Below are 21,171 nucleotides of genomic sequence, written 5' to 3' on the forward strand. Positions count from 1 at the left end.
GGGCTTATTATTAGTAGTAGTATCATTATTTATGGTTTCCATGTCTGTAGTGTGCAATAACCAAACCTCTCTGAGCAGTTCACAACAGTTCATAAAACCATGCACCACAATGCAATAGAAGTTTTCCAATATGCAGCCTTTAAAGCAAATTAACACCCCAGGGTGCCTGGGGTGTTTATTGCTCTCTGTGAGATGTAAGTTGTGGTAACAAATTTGTGCACTAACAAATGTGAGATCCTATGTATTATTTGTGATTCAGAAGCAACCTCTGCTTCCTATGCAGTTCCTGGTCTTAGGCTAACCCTCCCTAAGCCAAAGTCCAGTGTTTTGGACTACAACAGATGTAGCAAGAGACGAACATAAGGAGCAGCCATCCCTGTGTTTGGTCTGTTGGTCCAGAGACTCTATTTCAGTGAAAGAAACATTTCTGTGTATTAAAAGATTTTAGTGTTGATTCAGCCTATGAAATGATACACCACCACCTAAGAGCAAGTTAGACAACCTGCAATATTCTTTTGTATTACAACGCCAGCCTAGCAGGTCAGCTTTAACTTTACAGTCTTTTAGTTAGAAAACCTTTCTCCTGGTCTGCTAGGAAGGAGGGGGGAAAAATAAGCCAGAATAGTAGTCTATCTTAAAGACAGTGTATGCACCAATTTAAAGGAGAAAACAAATGAAGAGGCAGAAGAAATACCTGGAGAAGTCATGGCCTGTGCCACACCATTGATATTGACATTCAGAAAATGGCAGTGCAAAGAAAAAACCCAAATGCATGGTTGGTTTTGTGGAGGAAACAGCAAATGATGGTGATTATGAAGATATCTGCATGCCATTCATCAGGACAAAATTACTCTAGCATCATATAGGTTGGATGAATTCTACCTTGATCGCTGGCTCTCTAGCATCAAAGTGGAACTAATTACGGGAATTTGAGCATGCAATCCATTCTCTCAAAATGTCCTTTCTGTTGGGATTGTAGACATGCTGGCTGAACAAACAAAGACTGCTGTCCATGCTGCAGAAGAGAGGTGTTGCTAGCACAAGTGGGGCCCGATTCCTTGTGAATGCCCCACAAATGTGGGGCCTGTGCCAGGAATTCAGACTCAGGGTCACAACAAAGTGGATTGGAGTTTGGGGAGCCAATTCCAGGGAATCTGTTGGATTCCAAGCCCCAGTACAGATTCTTCCACATCCCTCTTTGACATGATCTTGTGTATATTTCTTCCATCTCCTATACTAAGAAGCACTTGGACACACTCGGAATACAAAAACACGTTTATTACATGAAGATACAGAGCCTTAAATTGCAGCTTAAACATAATTCAGTTACAAGTTAGATAGCAAGGCAGCAAAACATAAATCGTGCATGTTCACATTTCTTCATTCCTAAGAAAACAAAGCTCATTGAAAGGGGCCAACATGGCGAATAGGAAGGAGAGGGCTTTAAGTCTGTATTATCTTCACTGTCCATCCAGTAAGGCTTGGCTCTTGTCGCTGCAGAGCGCGGGCCAGTCACTCGCTCACTGCAGACTGTTCAACTGGATTCACTCTCAGATTCTGAACAGGAGTGGTGAGCAGGGGGCCTTTGCAGCTCCTTCCAGGTTGCCTAGTCAAGTTTCTCCGGCAGGGTGCGAGTTTCAGCCTGGTTTGGAAGGGGCACAAGAATTTTCAGGAAGGAGGGGAAGCATATGCAAGACCCCATCCTTGACCCAGTAACAAGGCATTAGGAGAGAAGCTGTGCAGTTGGAGCATAAGAAAAGCCATGCTGGGTCAGACCAAAAGTCCATCTGGTCGAGCACTTTGTAGTTACCAGCAGAAAGAGCTCTAAGCTAAAATATGCCAGTGTTTTTGGTATTTTCCCATACATTTGCTTCCACCCACAGCTGGAATATGGCACCCCAAAGCTTTTGCAAAATAAAAAATTACCCTTGGGCTGCAAGTGGTTCTGTATGGCCTGTCTGAGGACATTAGTGGGGACCAGGGGAGGAAGAAGTACCTCCTGAAGTATTTCTCCTAAAGTACCAATCTCCTAAAATATCCATCTCCATTTAGAAAATTTAGGGATTGCATTTGCTCAATACTGGAAAAGTGAGGAACTACCCACTGATGAACTGATTTTAAGAAAGATTCTGGATTGCACAGAATGGATAGATTGACTTTATCATTGAAGGAGAAAGAAGACACTGACTTCTATCAAACTTGGGATTTTTTCTATAACTGGCTGGAGAAACGGGACCTGGCGTAAATTTAGAGATGTTTTCAAGTTATTATAAACTGATTTGAATATGATTATAGAATGTTAAAAAATATGTAGTAGGAGGTTGACCCAGTAAATACGATGTATGTGAGAATTGTTGTTTTTAGTATTAGTTTAAAACTTGAATAAAAAAATTCTAGATTAGAAAATTTAGGGAGCAATCCTGAACACTCTTATTAGTGAGTAAGCCTCACTGAGCATACTGGACTTCTGTTGAAGCAAACATGCATGCTATTTCATAATATCTGCTTAAGTTTGCTTGTTTTCTTCTGCCCGGTCTGCCTTGTTCCCTTTTCTTGTTAAGAAGGCCAGTTGGTTTGTAAATATGGGGACAGGGACTGCTTGGTTTGGGCTTCACTCATTGCATAGTATCGCTCAGTACCTTTCTGTGCTTCACAAATCTACATAGGCTGATGGAAAGATTGGTGCTGATAACCATGAAGTCTGGAGAGGCAAAACACACACCTGTCTCCAGGAGATGACATTCGTCCCATAGATGATTGCTGCTGGGGACAGGGACGGAGAATTGCTTACACATGAAAATGCTGATCAGTAACAAGCAAGGTAGCAGAGCAACCAGCGGTGCTCCCAGAATGAATCTGAAACCACAAGAATCATATGAAGTCCCTTGTTAGGTCATGTCTGTGCCAATGATCCAATGCCATTTCAGGCCAGCTGCCATTCTCAAGCCCGCCATGTTCACATGGCAAGAACCTTCGCTCCACATCGGCTTGAATGTATGACCACAGAATGCAGAGCAACCCATAAGCAATGAACTGTGCAGCTGCATCGAGAAGGACCATGAGTCCTCCTCCTATTCCCATCCACCCATTCCTGCATAGTTCCTGTTTCTGCACAGGTAGGAAAAGCAGGAAGAGCATGTTTTGGTCACAAGAGTGGTTCGTGAGGAAGGGTCAATATCTCTACCCTGGTGGAATAAATTCACAGTTCCCACAGTTTGCATTATTGGCTGGTACCCAAAGGGACTGGGAGGACAGCAACATCAGAAGACTAATCATGGATCCTCCATATTCCTTGGGGTTCCACTCTCAGTTGCATCCTTCCGGCAAGGGGAAAGGAGCTGCCCCAGCTGACCAAAAGTACACCTGAATCTTTCCCATGCGTTCTTGTGTAGCTCTTGTGTAGAACATGCATCTGAAATTAAATGCACCTTTGTGTCCAGCATGCAAAGCTGCTATCTGCATTGGGAGGAAAGCTTCCATGAGAACTTGTTTCCCAATAGAAAGAGCAACTCCGGAAGAGTGATCAGAACCACTGCAGAGAGGCTGAAAAGACTGTGCATCCTGGATTAAAACACACACCACACTCTCCATCTATATATTCTTCCACCCCCAATATACATAGCACACAGATCTCTTTATACTCATTCACTAACTTCCATCTGTGTGTGTATGCATACACTGACACAGCCATTTACACGCAGATAAAGGAACACTCATGCACACACTCATTCACATACCTTCACATATACCCGTGCACATATATGCACACTTGCACACACATCCGTTTGCGCACATACACACAGAGCGGACAACCCCTGGAGGTCCTGCGGAGGGGCACTTTTTGCCCTTAGGGCTGCAGCCCACAGGACAGCCACTCACCAAATGACTGAAATTACCATTTTTTGGTCTAAATTCAACAGCAACCTGCTCCATAGTGCTGTGAAGCATTACAGTGGTTAAATTCAGCCTCTTCCTGAACGAAGTTTAACTGTTTGGTGCTCCAGGGGACTGCAAAGCACCAAAGCAGTCACATTGAAGTTGCAAGCAAGCTAAATTTATCTTTTGCACACTCCGTAGCCACAGGTGCAATTTGATGGAGGGCATTAAAAAGGGAGTTGGAGGGCCTGCAAGCAGCCCGTGGACCCACTCCTGACATGCATATAGGAAAAACACCCTCTCCTGCAGCCGTCATTTGGAGCTCTGCATGGCCCTCCAACTTCCCCCAAAGGGAGAGGCAACACAGGTGGTTTGCGGTGGTAGCTCTCTCAGAAGCCAGTTCCATCTGCCTCTTAGCTTTCTCTGGAGCAGTTCCCTACTGGACCTGCAAACATTGATGCACCATGGGAGCATTTGAGAACTGCAAAATAATGGGGCCATGTTTTCAAAAAGGGAGTTTTCCCTAGAGGAACAGCCCTGCAGACTGGATTAGAGCCACGGACCAGGAACTTCCAGGGTTCCTGAATGCCATATCACTTTTCAAACTGGCTGAAGCTTCGCATGGAGTAGAACAGCGGGTCTGAAGCCCTCCCAGGCTCATAGTGCTGTTCGCATGATTTGCTGCACTATAACCTGGATCGTCTTTGCAAAACTCACTGCATGCTTTATATACGAAAGACAGGAAAGGCTCATAGAGAAAGGCATGGAATGTACCTCACACTGAGAGAAAGGACCAGACACATGGACAGCATGATCATTGGGCAGAGGGCTTTTCTTATTGTAAAGGCATCTGTTTGGAACAAGAGAGAAAGAAGCAAGTTATGGCTTTTTCCTGTGCAACGGTAACATCTTCCTACTAAAGGAAAGCTGCTGCATTCAGGATTTGACTTTTGCCCATCTGGCCCATTTGCTTCTGCTCTGACCAGGAGGAGCATTCCTTGGTTTGCCGTGGAGCTGAGCCTTTCTCACCCTCTGCTACCTGACCCTTTCAGCTGGTGATGCCACTTTCTGAAGGCAAAGCAGGTGCTGCATGACTGAGGCATGTGCCCTCCCAAGTGATACCACACCTCCGAAACTAAACATCGCACTGGAATATTGAGCTGTCAGCTGTAGGTGTTCTGGATCTGGTCTGAACTCTGAAGGTACTGTCCCTGGTCCTGAAACCTGGAGCAGCCCAAGGTTCAGGACCGTGGATCGTTCCTTGGAGGTGTAGAGGGCCCCAACACACGGCCCCACTGACATTTCTGCTGCCAGTTTCCTGACTGTCCAGAATGGCTTCTCTTTAATGGGCAGCTGTGTGTTCAGAAGAACCTTTCTTCCTGCAGGCTGTGTCCAGTTTCTCCTGGTGTGGCTGGTGACCCCTATGTCAGTAAGGGTCCTTATCCACTGCAGCTTTTCTTCTGAACTATTGCACAGGGTTCCATGCTGCTGAACCCCACCCCCCAAATAGGTTCACCACCATGGACAGCTGCCACACATCTCCCCTTTTGTGGTGGTGGTACGATGATGATGATGCAGATCTTCAAGTCTGCACACCAAAGCTAGCCTGCCTGGGCCTCCAGGATGGCCCCACCTGCTTCTCCTGACCCTATGCCCCCTTCACACACTCACTGATAGTTGGATGTTTTTGTGCAATCGTCCCCCACTCTGAAAAACTTAAATTTCCATCTCGAGGCTTATTTACTGGCCAGTGGTGAGAGATTTAAGCTTTTGTGTGATGCTGTTTGGGGCCCTGCAAATTCTGCCTTCAGTTCTGCTCACCACTGGAATGTTGGCCCTGAATGTTGACCCTCGGCCTGAAAGTGGTTTGACACCTCTGCTTTCTTGCCAGTCTACACAGCAACGTTTTCTCGCAAGCCCTTTCTAAAAGCCAAAATCAAAAGACGGAAGGCATCTTCCCAGTGCTGGTAAAACCAGACCTCTTAAGATAAGGATAGGAGAACATTCTTAAAAATGTATGTTACCAAAGATTGAGGGCAACCTCATAAGGCATTCCCTTGAAAAGAAACATCACATCAGAGACCTTGTCCTTTGTGATATAAAAACCATGTGCAACAAGAACAGGCTTTCAATGAAAATGGGACTATATTGGATTCTTGCTATGAAGACTCTCTCCTCCTTGGATCTCAGTGGGGAATTAGGTTTTCCAGATTTTCTGAAGGACTTATCGTTCTGCCCTCCCATCCTTGCAAAGTAAGTCCCATGCTGCCTTTTAAGGGTAATGATGGGACCTGTGTCTAAAAAGGATGACAAACATTTTCTGCCCATTTATATCCCCTGATGTAAGAGGAGAAATGATAGCTCCGTGGCACAGTGCATCGTTGCATGCGTGTCTCAGATTAAATCCTTTGTACTTCCAGGCAGTCCTTGATGGAAGAGAAGCCCTGCTGGAATCCATGCAGTGCCACAGATAGTACAGGGGCGACCAGGACAAATGATAAAGCAGCACCTGTGCTTCATTTACTTAGATAAAACTTTCCTCCAGGATAGACACTGCCCCAAAGGAGCAGGCAGAGCATAAAGAAGGACTGCTGCAATGCTGGAAAAGGGTTTAACTCACTCGGGCTGTCCAACGATGTTTCGTGGAAGTGCTCATTTTCTGCCAGGGGAAAGGTGCAGCTAGGGGAACACCGCTTTTTTCTTGATTTTGGGAAGATCACGTCATTCGACGGAGAGGACTTTGCTGGTGTAGGATTAGGCCTTTCTGCTTTTTCAGTGCTGCATCCCAGAGTATTATCAACAGTACCTGTAAAAAGTTGCATAAAACTAGTGTGACATAGGCATTAGCACGTATAAGCCATGCAACTCCAATATCTGTACAGGAAATCTAAGTGGACAGGTCCTTATCCCTGAAAATAGTCTTAACATGAATGATACAGAAACAGCTTATCAGATAGATCCTGCAAGAACGACCCAGCTCCTAATGTGAATTCCTCATAGTGGAAGTTTCCAAATTGTTCGCCAGAGGTCCCGGTTGTTGCTTATCATGGGTCCTTCTGCACTATGTTCAGCCGGGTTCACATGTCACATTGAGCTATCTGGGTTAACTTGTGGGACTTTGTCCTGTGCACTAACAGCATTGTGAAGATGCAAACCATGGTGGACATGCACTATGGCTTGTGGTGCCTTCAAACCTAGGCAGCATGGGTTATTCGAAAGCTGAACCACCCTCTGATATTGCTTGAGTTGGTTCAACATGGTGGCCAGTGCATGTTGTTGTTGTTGTTGTTGTTGTTGTTGTTGTTGTTATAACATTTCTATGCCGCCCCTTGCCGAAACCTCGGGGCGGCTTACAACATGATAAAATACATTGAAATACAATAGTACATAATAAATTACCATTAAATATAAAAATACCAAAAAAATACATTGATTTACAAATACAAAATTAAAATTATCAGTATAAAATAACAATATAGGAGGAGAAAGAGAAGGAAGAAGAAGTTGCCCCGGCCAGATCATATGTTTTAACAATTGAAATGATGTTTAAATAAAAAGGTCTTTACCTGGCGCCAAAAAACCAGTAACGACGGTGCCAGGCGGACCTCTTTGGGGAGTGAATTCCATAGGTTGGGCGCCACCGCAGAGAAAGCCCTCCTCCGGGTACTTACTCTCCTAATTTCTTTCATGGAGTGTTCCCGGAGAAGGGACTCTCCCGCAGATCTCAAAGGGCGGTCGGGCATATACGGACGTAAGCGCTCGTTCAGGTAGCCAGGACCCAAGCCGTTTAGGGCTTTGTAGGTCATAATCAACACCTTGAATTGGGCCCGGGCTTCAATGGGAAGCCAGTGAAGCTGATGGAGGACTGGAGTCATGTGAGCATAACGCCCCGTCCCCGTCAGCAACCTGGCAGCTCTATTTTGCACCAATTGAAGTGTTCGGACTGTCTTCAGGGGAAGCCCCACGTAAAGCGCGTTACAGAAGTCTAGGCGGGAAGTCACCAGCGCGTGTGTCACCGTCGCCAGGCAGTCGTACTCCAGGTAGGGGCGCAGCTGATTAATCAGCCGAAGCTGAAGGAAGGCGTTCCTCGCTACCGCTGTCACCTGAGCTTCCAAAGAAAGCTCCGGGTCGAGGAGTACTCCTAAGCTGCGGACCTTATCCCTAAGAGGGAGTGTTGCACCATTCAGGACCAGGTCAAATCCACCGTCTCCGAAACCCGATCCGCCAACCAACAGGACCTCCGTCTTGTCTGGGTTGAGTTTCAGTTTATTGGCCCTCATCCATTCCCTTACCTCGGCCAAGCACCGGTTCAGCACAGCCACTGCCTCACCTGGATTAGTGGAGAATGAGAGGTAAAGCTGGGTATCATCAGCGTATTGATGATTCCGCAGCCCACACCTCCTGATGACCTCTCCCAGCGGTTTCATATAGATGTTAAATAGCAGAGGGGATAGAATGGAGCCCTGTGGTACCCCATGGCATAGCTGCCATGACGTAGAGACACGGTCCCCCAGCACTACCTTCTGGAATCGACCGTCGAGATAGGAGCGGAACCACTGCAAAGCAGTGCCTCCAACCCCCAATCCCGCAAGTCTATCCAGAAGGATACCATGGTCGATGGTATCGAAAGCCGCCGAGAGGTCCAGAAGAACCAACAGGGATGTACTCCCCCTGTCCTTCTCCCTGCACAGGTCGTCGTACAGGGCGACCAAGGCAGATTCAGTACTGTACCCGGGTCTGAAGCCGGACTGAAAAGGATCCAGATAATCAGTTTCATCCAAAAGTGCTTGGAGTTGCAACGTCCTGCGGGTCACTTAATCCACAGTGCTTTAGGATGATGTGCAAACTGGCCCATTGAGTGTATTCTGTAGGGGACCATCAATTGATTCATATGACTCAACAGTGAACCCCCTACAGGTTTTGTCAGCATCCTGCATGAATTCAGGGTGCACTCCAGTGTATTTTCCTGCATCTTCTGCAACACATAAAATGATTCCATGGCAGATATGAAAGGGTATCATGGCCCCAAACCCTCTGCCATTTCAGGATGCAGAAGATGACTCTGACAAAGACCAAGGTCAACCTGTTCTTCTTGAGGAAGGATGGCCAGACCTGCACCCAGTCTTCCATTCTGGCCAGAAGGCACTGCCTCACCATCATGCACAGTCAAAGGAGGAACCCCCGGTAGAACCTCCATCTCCATGGCCACACATAGTGTGGGATAACAGCAGTGATGCTCCTTCTAAGAGTCTAGAGTGGGTGGGGCAGACTGCACTACAGATTATGCATGCCTAGATAAGGCTTCAGCTGACTGCTGAGACAACACCTTCCTGTTGGTCTTGTTTAGTCTGAGTTCTCCAAGGTCCCATTGTAATTTCCTTCTCCACAAGTGGGTTAATGCTTTTGGTTAGCTTGATGTGCCTGATGCACCTACCTTGGCCAGATTCTATATAACTGACAGAACCTTTCTTCCTTGATCTAGCTGTCATAACCTAGACTGGATTCTCCTTGCTCAGATGGCATCTGTTTCCCTTGTGATTCTCCAGTATCCATAGAACAGGACAATGGATTCTGCTATGGATCAGCTGAATGTTTCAGAATTACTGCAATACTTGTCTCTCATCTCATTTGTGTTGCAAACTCAGAGTACATTTGTGGATCATGGAAACTGGCCACCCAGCCTGATAGAACTTCAGTTATTGGGCAGTAGAGAAATGAAATCCACAATAATAATAGCCTTAATAAAATAGTAGCTTCTAAAAGTGCTCACCATTGTCATAAAAGTGTGTGGTGTCTTTCTGACCGTCTACTTCCAGCCAAGCATCCTCTCCGTGAGGGGCATCTATCATGGTGCTGCTCAGCCACGAATTAGAGGCACCAATACTGAACAGGCTAACAAGTGAGCGGCGGATTTTCTTTCTTCTCCGAAATATTCTGACACAAAAAGAGAAAAAATTAAAGAACCTCATTGTCCCCCTATCCGCTCACCATGTGGCAATGCTATTTGGCTAAGCTGAAATGGCACATGGTGATGTAAACATCAGTGGGGCTGAGACAGCTTGAGATAATCCAAGACAGCTTTAGCCTTCAAGGCCAAGTAAGATTATGTTCACTGGGATCGGATGATCTCCTGTGGAAACTTCTCCCTTCCCTTATGGAGTTTGGCAATAAAACAGTAGGCTATCTGTGATTAGCTTCCTGAAATCTTGTTTGAGTTGTCAAGGTGAGAGCATAAAAGAGAGATGCCCAGAGCTGCTCTTTTTTCTTCATCTTCATGAGCTAACTTGCTTTTGGTTCTTGGCTCTGTCCTTGTGGAAGACATGTACTTAAGTCCTAGGGGAAGACAGGTAAATTGGTATTGATTTGCTCTTCTGGACTGGAACACGGTTCCAAAGATTTTTCTGATTTCTGTACATCTGTTAAGCCCCTTTCTTTTCCTTTTTCCTTCCCTAACTTAGGGAACAATCATATGGTTCCTAATAGAAGGAGCACGGGCATGGCCCTATTCCCTACACCTCAGGAGTGTCTTAGAAAGTCTGACAGTCTTGTCTCAAGCTAAAATGGCCATAAAGGGAGATGCCTGCCTATCTGGACAGTTGTTTCCCCTTGCCTAAGTGGCAGGGGGCATTAAGCTACCTCCCATCCCCTCACTGCATAAGTACAAAACTGATCTTTCATAGAGAGACAGGAAACCGGTGTAGTTTGACCCATTTGTTTTCACCCCATCGGAAATGTCAACACGGAACTTATACACAGGGCTGGTTCAGACAATCATAACTCACAGGATTAACTAAGTTTCCCATTTTGTCCAAACTGGAAAACTAGGTTAAATGAACAAGCTAGGATAATAAACAAACTTCAGACTATTGTTTTATATCCTGGCTTGTTTCAGAGCCATTATGTATAGTTTCCCAGATGGGCTGAAATTGGAAACTATAGCTAATTGAGGAGTTCTTGGTTTGTCCAGAGGGAGAAGCGGAGGAGCATGTTCAAAGGGTGTGTTCATATCTTGGCTTATATTCAGAGATATTGTCATGCAAACACAGCCATGTTCCTCTCACCTCTGTCTTCCTTCCCTTCCTTGTTTTCCCCTTTGCTTTCAGAATTTAGGATGTGGGTTGCTTGGAGCAGAAGCCTGGCTTTTAATGGCCTTTGCAATTTGCCTCACGCTCAAATGGTCACCATCACCAACAATACCACGCTTAAGAGCAGAGCACCAAAAAGCAGCCATCCCTGGCCAAAAAGCAGCCTCCATATTCCTGCTCATCTCCAACCTTAGTGCTCAGCATCTCTTGGGTCATCTACATAAATGCTACTTAGCCATTTGCTTGATTTATAATTAGAAAAGATGTGATAGAAATTATTGTTGTTTCTCAGCACAGTATCAGAGGTAAGAAAGCAAAACACCCACTTCATAGATTGCTTCACATTCCAGGATATTCCTGCAAGGAAGTACGTAACAGTCCTTGCCTAGTTGGAAATGCCACCTCCCTTATGCCTGCCTGGATATGACGATCCAGTGGTGACACCTTCTTGACAGAGCCACATTCACCTGGAGTTCATTATGCAATAACCCAAGAAAGGGCATTATTGATACAAGCACCTGTCTGTGGCAGTTCCTTCCCTCTCATATACAGTCAGCACTAAGCCCTGCAAGATTTGGGATCGAACCAAAGACCTATCAGTTCACACAGACTTTTAATGTCTCCTTTCTGCAATTTATCTGTGTTACGCCTCTCCTGTGTTTGATTGTCTCGAGGAAGGCTGATGTCATATAATTTTACTGTGTTTTCTTGGTTGGGGTTATTTTACAGTTTCACATTATTTTGTAAAGAAAGGTGGGGAATACCTGTACTAAGTAAGGCATGGATAAGAACGAGGGACTATGTGGAGCACAGTTTTGTTTGCTCCACGGGTACATGGCAACACTTACCTAACTAATTTCTCTTTGTAGGTAATGCTCGTTTGTACTGGGCTTAGCATGGTGTTGCCCTCTTCGTCAGGCAGAAAACTATCTTCTGTGAGGACGTAGTAGCCATTAGTGAGAAGCCGGGGGCTCCGGCGATGTTCCAGGAAGCATCTTGTGCAGGTGTTGCTCAGGCAGATTTCATAGGCAGCCCCGTGATCCAGAAGGGCATTTGTGTAACTAAAATGTGAAGTAACACAATCCTAGTATCATTATTGCCACAGTGCATTTCTAGCCTGCCTTTTTACCTCTTGTGAGGCACCAAGTGCAGCCTACAGAATTTTCCTCTCTTCCATTTTTATCCTCACAACAACAATAATCCTGCGGGGTGAGTTAAGCTGGGAGTGAGTGTCTGGTCCAAAGTTACCCAGTGTGCTTCGTGGCCGAGTGGTCAGCCTTCTCAACCTGATGCCTTCCAGATGTGTTGGACTACAATGCCCACAGTCCTCAGTTAGCATTAGTGCAACCATCACAACATAAGCATGGGCAATGGCTTCCCAGTGGGAGGCTTAAGTAGGTATCTTTGATTTGCTCCAAAGAAAATGAATTATGCACAGGACCAACATCATGTATATTAGTCATGCTGAAGAAGATAGGTATAAAATGGCGGCGGCTCACCTGAGCCCAAAGGGTTCTGATTCCGGATGCATCTTTGGCTCCTCTTCACACTTTGAGGGCCCTGCTGAGGCAGAAAGCAAATGAGCAGAAATGTCAACGTCGTCTCTTCCTGGAGGGAACCAAAGATGCATAAAGCACAATAGTGTGAAAAGACATCCCTGGCTTTGAGTGGCCACTTATGAGTTCACCAAGAAGAGCAAATACAACACCGAGAAAAAAAAGCCGGGGCGGAATGTGCACTTTCTGAATGTGCATATAGATATACATAATTCTGGAATTATTCTGATTGAAATGGAAATAGAGTTCATCTCGCCAGAATGTGGAAGAAAGTGACCAGGAGACCCTGCTAAGTACTGATGGACACCTGCTCTTATGTTCTGGATATTAAAACCAGAATTGGGCCACATGTTCCAGCTGAAGCTCCCTGCTGCTTATGCCCTTGTGCTGACAGCCTTGAAGGGTTTTTATTTATTTTATTTATTTATTAAAACATTTTTATGCCACCCCATTCGCCGAAGCCTTCTTCCCGACATCTAGGTTTGCATGTGCTTGAAGCATGAGGTCTTTTTCTCAGAGATGTGGTTTTCCTGGCATCTTCCCTTGCACTCATTAATGGAGATCCATATCTAATTGGATTTTTCTTTCCCTTCCAGATCCAACTTTAAGCTCAGTAGAGAGGACACTGGGCCCTACATGACAAAATCCCACTATAGGTAACTCAAAGGCTGTCCCAAAGAGGAAGGCCAAGATCTCTTCTTGCTGATGCTGGAGTGTAGGACACGGAATAATCAATTCAAGTTTCAGCAACCCAGATTCAGGCTGGACATCAGGAAAAGCTTCCTCACGGTCAGAGCAATGCAACAATGGAACCAGCTGCCTGGAGAGCTGGTGGGCTCTCCCACACTGGAGACATTTAAGACAAAAGTGGTCAGCCCTCTGAGTGGGGTGGTGTAGCTTGGTGTCCTGCACCAGCAGGGGGCTGGACTTGATGACCTTCTGGACCCCTTCCAACTCTACTATTCCATGATTCTAAAATCTAGGGCTCTGACTCTCCCTCCCTCAGGGACAAAGCGCGGTGCTCTTGCATTGCATTTTGAGTTCTCCTATCTCTTCAGTACCATGCACCCCCAGGGGTGTCCATGGGGTGGCCCCCTGCCTCTGGACAGGTCACATGACATCCCATACTCCAGCTTCAAAGCCAATGCCACAATGCAGTTGCTTTCATGTCCTCATGGTCAAGTGCACCTAGAGAAAGTAAGGCCCCATTAGGGGAAAGGTCTCCTTCAGTGTGGGAGCCACACAAGCCAAACTCCAACTTACAGCGTATTCAGAGTCCGGTAGTTGTTGGAGCAGCCCATCTTGTTGTTTCCAGCCTCACCTGCAGCATCCTGTGGCGCTAGCCCCTTCTTTGCTCCGCCTGTAAACCAGGTTGACTGCACTTCCTTTCTTTGGCGCTTTCTGTGATGCCCCTCGCTACTTCCGTCTTTCAAACCTGCCTGGGCTTGGCCTTGTCTATCCAAGCTTCTGGAATGCTTCTTCTGCCAATTCCCTGGCAGGGCTGCGTCGACTATTGTGATGTAACAATAGGGCCATTCATAAGTATTACTCCAATGTGGGTGTTCTTGTTTCACACTGCGGGAGAAGCTCACCTGATTGAATGGTCCTTAATATAAGCAAATGACCTCTGAGCTCAGGGGATTACAAACAGGCATACTGGGCATAACACATAACTTCCCAAGGAATAATTCCGTGTAGACCCATGACAATGTACCCAAAGAGAACGGTACTTGTCCAGCCAGCTCCTAGATATCCTGAGCAAGCATACGCCAGAGCACAGACGTCCTATGGCTACCCTGAATATATCCCCCCACCACAGTATTTAAGTAGTCCGAGACAGCCGAGCTACACCGAGTCTTACCCGAGAGTTCCCTCTTTCCAAAATCAGCCTAAGGTGGCTCGTGCCTGGATGCCAGCGCCGTTTCCACCATCCAGCTTCCCTCCAGAATTGGAACCCTTGAGCCAGCTCGACAGATTATTCATTCATCAGCAGCTCGAGCTTGTGGAAGTAATCACTGGCTTTGAAACCTGCAACAAATACGAAATAAAAAACTCATCGGGGGAAACGCTTTATTTGGCATTTGAGGAAAATGACTCCTGCACGCTCAACTGCTGTGGAGCATCACGGCCTTTTGTCATGAAGATTTTTGACCACACGGGCCAGGAGGTCATCGAGCTCGTGCGGCCGCTGCGGTGTTCCAGTTGCCTCTGTCCGTGTTGCTTGCAGGAGGTTGCTGTTTACGCACCCCCAGGCCATGTGGTCGGGTACGTGAAGCAGATCTGGGACCCCTGCCTGCCCAGGTTTGCGATCCAGAACGCAGCCAGGAGGGATGTGCTCAGGATTGTCGGGCCCTGTTTTGTCTGCAGCTGTGGCGGAGACGTGACATTTGAGGTGATGTCAACGGACGAGCTGTACACAGTTGGAAGAGTTTCTAAGTACTGGACTGGCTTTATCAGGGAAATCTTTACAGATTCTGATGACCTTGGGATCCAGTTCCCGCTGGACCTTGATGTTAAAATGAAAGTGGTCATGCTTGGGGCATGCTTCCTCATAGATTTCATGTTTTTTGAACACACTGCTCTAGACTTTACCCCAAAAGTTGGGGTCTGGTAGCACAGCTGACCCTTCTGCACTACACCAGTATCAGAGGAGTGTCGTGGATCACTTCAGCATTTTGCTTGGCTAAATCAGTCAGGCATGCTTACAGAAGAAATGTTTGTTAGAAAGAGTTATTTTTGTATATGGCTTCACTACTCCTTTTGTACTGTACCGTTACAATTAAGCGTGTATTAAAATGTATGATTTATTTTTACTTGATTATTGCCATACTTCAATGCATTTGTTTGGATCAAGCTTTATTTATCTTCAAAAGCTGCCTTGTTTTTCTTGGGAGGAAGGTGTGCTACAAATCAAATCCATACATTTTGTAGGGATTTTTTATATATCAAGATGGGAAAGTGTACAATCCTTCTCGATGCAGGTACACCTCTCACTATAGGGTCCCCACAGAATACACAACGAGGGTGCCTAAAGCCAGGCTCCTATATTTCATATGTAAAAATAATATAATGCAAACATGAAAAATATTTTTGTTTAAAACAAATAACACCGTTTGCTGTTAACTGTTAAATCCAGTAACTTAATGTTCTCAAAGTTTCATAAATCTATATGCTTTCCTCCTACTCAAACAAATAATAGTTTAATAAATGGAGAAAAATGCCACATGTGGAAGGCCCTCTTTTTATCCTGAAGGAGAAACTTCTGGGAGCTTCATTCTACTGGCAGGTGGACTAAAATGCAACAAAACCCAGCATATTTTAACTTAAACCGCTTACTGCTAACCTTTTATAATATGGAAAACCTACAAAAGATGGGGAAATACCAAAGCCCCATCTGGTGGTCTGGGGAAAGCGGGGGAGCTAGATGAAAGGATGTGGTTATCCGGGAATACCAGGACCAGAACACCAGCCTGTACTCCATACGAGGCAGGTTCCAATGTGCCAACATGATCTTGCACTTCTGGAGGACCACAGAAAAACTGCGATATGTTGGCGGTCATCTCGGATCCAACATGTTACACATTTTAAACACACTGGGTAAGAGATCCAGCAGTACAGATGCTCTTCCAAAGCAGCAGCAAGCCCTTTTTTGCCGATGAGCCCAGATGTCAGCAACGAAAGCCGCTCTAGTGAATCCTGCAGTATTAACTGCTTCTGCACAGAAAGATACAAGCAAGTCGCTTCTCACCTGCTAAATGTGAAGTCTTTTGCTTGATAATTAAATGTTGCTCAAACATAACAAAACACTTGATTCTGCCAGTTGGAACATTTTCTTACCATGTCTCCATCCCTAGTTACTGTTTACTTATGCTGCTGTGGAACAGAGATGCTTGCTCTGCTCATCCTACAATAGACTGCTGTATTGTTTTGTCACTTTTTTGATATTAGTCTTAATGTTTTAATTTTTTTCCCAGTGGGAGAGTATTTAGTCTGTTCATGCTGTCTGAAGAGCTTACTCATAATATATTTGATTTCCAAATATAAAGGACAATTTTTAGAAAGCAATGTGATTTTAAATTTGTATTGTTTTCTTTGTCATTCACAAAACTATTCTTACTGTGCTGTGAGTAAATGGAGTAAGACAAAATCCTATGTATGTTTAGACAAAGCTGGGAGTTGCAGGGCTGGGGGTTGTAAGCCATTTTTCTATCTAAACCCTCATAGGATTGCACCTTAAATGAGGTCAACAGAATATTCTTTAGTGATGTTAATTTTGCTTTATTATTTCTTGTGTCTCGTCTTATCTGCATCTCTGGTCTGCTCCCATAAAATGGGAAAAAAATCAGCCAGCAGTTTCTATATTGATTTGAGTAAGACATAGACATAGAAACAGAGCAAGTCAGAAGGGGTCTCCCAGGCCATCTAGTCTGACCTCCAGCACCAGCCGGCTCTGCTCACGACATGCCCACCATGTGCATGTCCAGCCTATCTTTGAACACCCGCACCAATGGGGCCTCAACGACCTCCTGTGAAAGCCCATTCCACACCCTCGGGGTCCTAACCATCAGGAAGTGCTTCCTGGCATCCAAATGGAACCTTGGCTCCCTGAGCTTTGCTCCATTGGAGCGCGCCCTGCCTTCCTCTGCAGGGGAGAACAGGTCTCTACCCACCTCTGTGTGACATCCTCTCACATACCTGTATGTCGCCAACAGATCCCCTCTGAGCCTCCTCTTCTCCAGGCTGAAGAGACCCAGTTCCCTCAGTCTCGCCTCATACGGCATCCCCTGCAAACCGGCCACCAACCTTGTGGCCCTACGCTGCACTGACTCTAACCTGGCTATATCCTTCCTGTAACGAGGGGCCCAAAACTGAGCACAATACTCCAGTTGCAGGTGCACCAGAGTCGTGTAGAGTGGTAGTAAGACTTGCACCCAAAGAAATAGATTTAGGATTTCTGCTACAAAATATTGAACAGTTTACTTGGAAGACATGGCATTCTGATCACCCTTTTTACTGATACATGAAAATAAACTTTGCCCCCTTAATAATTAGCTAGACTATTTACTTTCAGTTGCAGTGTCAGCATTTACAATGTTATTTTTGTTTTATCTGAACATGTGAGAAGAACCACCAAAAAAGAAAATATGACTGGCCATATCAAGCTACTTTAGGGCTAGCATAATCCCCTAACGTATTTTCAATTAAGTATGAATAAGTCTGCACTATACATCTTTCAAATAGTGATACAATATGCTAAATCTTTACACCAGTTTATAGAAAGTGTCAGAGTGGATCTAAGTTGCCCATCCCAGAAAGGAGCAGTTACAGACGTACTCTCCCCACTGAAGTCCCAGTTTCAACCATCACTAGAGAGCAGTTTCCTTAACTATCTGACAATATTTCTAATCCAGAAAGAGTACAATCAAAATCTCCCAGACCTGGAATGCCATTCTGTCAGTTACAAAAGTGCACCAGCCATTTATCCATCCGACAGGCGAGACTGGATCGCGGGAGTCTGACGTCTGTTGGGATTGCTCCTTGTAGCCAAATAGCACAGGGGTCTTCCAAAGGACAGAAGGGGGGATGCTAAAAGGCCCGCTTGTTTCCTTTTGAAAAGAGCCTGAGCAATAGGAAGCAAGAGAGGCAGAAATGAGGTCATGTTTCCTGCTAAATCTAGCCGCTGCTGCAGCAGCATTCTTTCTGAAAAGTCTGTTGAAGATTGCAGATCAACCCAGCGAAGAGCCAAGCTGTAACCTAGAATGCTATGCCCGGCTATAAATAACAGCATCACAGTTTTTCGCAGGGGAAGCGCTGCACGGCAGCCTAGAGAGCCCAACTGTAGTGTGGGGTGATGGCTGAGGAGCCCATGGGCCCAAGAGAGACACCCACTGCTCATCAAAACCAGGGGTACAGGGCTTCCCAACCCAGGACCTTTCTTGTGCACGAGCGATTCCTCTCTCATGGAAGTTTGCAGAACTTTCTGCTACATCGTTGTCTTCCAGGGCTTCTCCCATTTCCCCCACCCATTTTTGTGGGTTTTTTTTCCAGAGTGAGGAAAATAATTTACTAAAATCCAAACTGCAACCAACAAGAATAAAGACCTCATAAATAGCCTGAATTCAGTATACATTGCCACCTTATTTTATTTTAATCTCATTTTCAACTTGATAGACTGCTGAGTAGCCCTTTAAGGGCTCTCTGAGCAGCTAATATTAAAATAGGCCAACGGTACAATTCTAAGTGTGGGCAGGGGAACCTGTTGGTAGTAGAGTGAGCTCTTACAATCAGGTGTTAAAGTCAGATTTTGAAAAACCTTTGAAGGAGGAATTGTTCATGAACGGAAGCATTCGTGAACTGAGGTATCACTGTACTTGCCATCCCTTTTAATTCCTTTAGGGATGGCTCTTTCAGGACTCCATTCCCCGACCACAGTGAGCAGGTAGGAGGAGTGTATAGGAAAAGGCAGTCCCTCAGGTAACCAGGTCCCAAGCCATTTAGGGCTTTGCATGTTATGTTAAAGCAAGCACTTTAAATTAGGCTCAGGCTTCAACTGGCAACCAGTGTAATTTATTTATAGGTGTTATATGGACATGCAAACTGATCCAGAACATGGGATGAGCAGCCCTACTGAAGTCTCCGAACCACTTTCAAAGGCAGCCCTACATAGAGCACATTAGTGTAATCCAATTGGGATGTAGCCAGCCCATGAGTAACCGTGCTCAGGCTCTGCCTACCCAAGTAAGACCTTAGTTGTTGTATTTACCACAGATGGGAATAGGCACTCCTAGCAACCAAGTCTACCTGAGACTCCAATGAAAGTTTTGGGTCCAGGAGTACTCCCAAGTGTGTCCCCATCTAAAACAGGACAATGGCCATCTAATCTCTCAGCCAGATCATCAGCCAATAGCACTTCCATCTTGCCTGGATTGAGTTTTAGTTTATTGGCCCTCATTCAGTCTGTTATCGAACTCAAAACGCCTGTTCAGCAGAGATCGTCTCACCTGGATTTGAGGTAAACAAGAGGTAGAGCTGAGTGTTGTCCGCATACTGCGGACACTTCAGCCCAAACCTCCTGGTGATCTCCCCCAGTGGTTTCATATAAATGCTGAACAGCAATAGACCTGCAGGATGACCCCATGGCATAACCCGCATGGGGCAGACATGGTCAGCCAGGTAGGAGCAGAACCACTGCACAGCAGTGCCACGGACTCCTATCCCAGCCAGGCTGTCCAGAAGGATACCGTGACTGATGGTGTCAAAAACCGCTGAGAGGTCTAGAAGAATCAACAGGTTTGTACTCCTCCTGTCCCTCTCCCGACAGAGGTCATGGTACAGGAAAACCTGAACCTTGGCCTGAATCTCAACCGAAATTGATCCAGGTAATCCACACCCTCCAGGAGTGGCTGGAGCTCTGTGGTCACCACTCGCTTCAACACCTTGCTCAAAAAGAGAAGGTTTGCTACCAGTTGGTAGCTGGCAACTACAACTGGATGTAGGCTCAGCTTTTTTTCCCAGACACTGAGGCAAACCCTCTCTTTAGATTTTCCAGTGATTCATGATGGGCAAGGATCAAGTGGACAAGTGATAGGACGGACAAAGACAAACACCTTGTCCACATCCTTGGGCTGCAGTTATTGAAATTCATCCAGCAAAATGCGGCTAGAAGACGATGCTCTGGATACATCTCTAGATGGGATGGAAGCAGCTATGGAATCCAACTCATGGCAGATCTGAATAATTTTTTTCCCTGAAGAGCATAGCAAATTCATCAGAGCAAGTCACCAAGGGTTCTGGAGTCCCATCTGGAGAAACAGATTGCAGGAGGCGCCAAAGCACTTGGAATAGTTCAGGATGCATTTTTCCTTCCCACAATGAAAATGGAGGTCTCAGTAAAGCTGCCCTAGGATTGAAAGAGTCGGGAGGTGGAAAATGATTGGAAGACCCCTACAATGGAGGGGGGGGGGGGGCGTTGATCCTCAGGGGCAGAGGTCAAGCCCAGTTTGGTGGAAAACGCCATTCCTGTCTTCTCAATCACCAATCATTTTGCTGTTTCCCAACTTACCCCATTCTGAAAAATGAAAATGCCTCTTGTTATTTCATTGCTTAAAGCAAGAATGTTAAGCAAAACAATGCAGGTTTCTTGTGTGTTTAAGGACACCCCCTTTTGCCTGTCCGCCTGCCCATCACGTGCACCCCCTCTCCAGATCTTCCTTTAAAATGTTTGCCCCGAGCCTTCCTCAATTCAGGACCCCAGCTCCGACCACCCATAGGGGCGAAAAATCCAGCTGCATGCGCAGCCTGCACGTCCGGTTATATGAGTGGAGCGACGGACGCCTGATTCAAAGTGGGAACCTGTTTTTCCTATTGAGCTCCCAACTCACAGTGATACCCTAACTATTTCTTTGCACAGACTTTCCCCTTCTCTCTAGTTTTCTACCACGTTGGTTTGCCCCGCAACAAGAGCCCGAAGTGCTGTCACTAGCTTCGGTAAGTAGCCTCAATCCCTTTTTCTCGCTCGCGTCCAGGCCGGCCTCCCCTCCCGCAGCGCCTTTTCTGCGCCTGCGCAGTAGCCTGCATCCGACCCAATGCCCGCTCCTGTTCCAGCTTCGGTTTCTTACGGTCACGTGACGAGGGAAGGGCGAAGAAAATGGCGG

The 21,171-nt window shown here is 45.9% G+C and overlaps 2 protein-coding genes across 5 annotated transcripts; one reads left to right on the plus strand and one right to left on the minus strand.

The window, feature by feature from the left end:
- Positions 1-1,260: 1,260 nt before the first annotated feature.
- TMEM71 (transmembrane protein 71) lies at positions 1,261-21,046 on the minus strand. Of its 4 annotated transcripts, none has more exons than XM_044450436.1 (10): positions 20,125-21,046; positions 17,956-18,137; positions 14,379-14,545; positions 12,461-12,521; positions 11,810-12,022; positions 9,647-9,810; positions 6,497-6,682; positions 4,651-4,726; positions 2,723-2,856; positions 1,261-1,642 (listed from the first exon to the last, which is right to left on the minus strand). In XM_044450436.1, the coding sequence occupies exons 4-10, from the start codon at positions 12,490-12,492 to the stop codon at positions 1,638-1,640; spliced, it is 810 nt and encodes a 269-aa protein (XP_044306371.1). In that variant the 5' UTR covers positions 12,493-12,521; positions 14,379-14,545; positions 17,956-18,137; positions 20,125-21,046; the 3' UTR covers positions 1,261-1,637. The 4 variants fall into 4 exon arrangements, with proteins under 4 accessions (XP_044306371.1, XP_044306370.1, XP_044306372.1 ...); XM_044450435.1 differs by having other exon boundaries at positions 12,461-12,524; XM_044450437.1 differs by lacking the exons at positions 17,956-18,137; positions 20,125-21,046 and having other exon boundaries at positions 12,461-12,524; positions 14,379-14,722.
- LOC123033696 (phospholipid scramblase 1-like) lies at positions 14,394-15,131 on the plus strand. The gene has a single exon (XM_044450423.1). It carries the CDS (start codon positions 14,427-14,429, stop codon positions 15,129-15,131), a length of 705 nt encoding a protein of 234 aa, XP_044306358.1. The 5' UTR covers positions 14,394-14,426.
- Positions 21,047-21,171: the final 125 nt, after the last annotated feature.

Source organism: Varanus komodoensis, unplaced genomic scaffold (genome assembly GCF_004798865.1).
Source record: "Varanus komodoensis strain SLA01 unplaced genomic scaffold, ASM479886v1 scaffold66, whole genome shotgun sequence".
Classification (NCBI taxonomy): Eukaryota; Metazoa; Chordata; class Lepidosauria; order Squamata; family Varanidae; genus Varanus; species Varanus komodoensis.

Excerpts from the sequence above, each read along its gene's own strand:
- TMEM71 (XM_044450436.1), bottom strand. The coding sequence starts at position 12,492 with ATGCATCCGGAATCAGAACCCTTTGGGCTCAG. Across the intron at positions 9,811-11,809 it reads TACAAAGAGAAATTAGTTAG|AATATTTCGGAGAAGAAAGA; the intron begins GTAAGTGTTGCC and ends TTTTTGTGTCAG. Across the intron at positions 4,727-6,496 it reads AACATCGTTGGACAGCCCGA|ATGCCTTTACAATAAGAAAA; the intron begins GTGAGTTAAACC and ends TGTTCCAAACAG.
- LOC123033696 (XM_044450423.1), top strand. The coding sequence starts at position 14,427 with ATGCCAGCGCCGTTTCCACCATCCAGCTTCCCTCCAGAATTGGAACCC.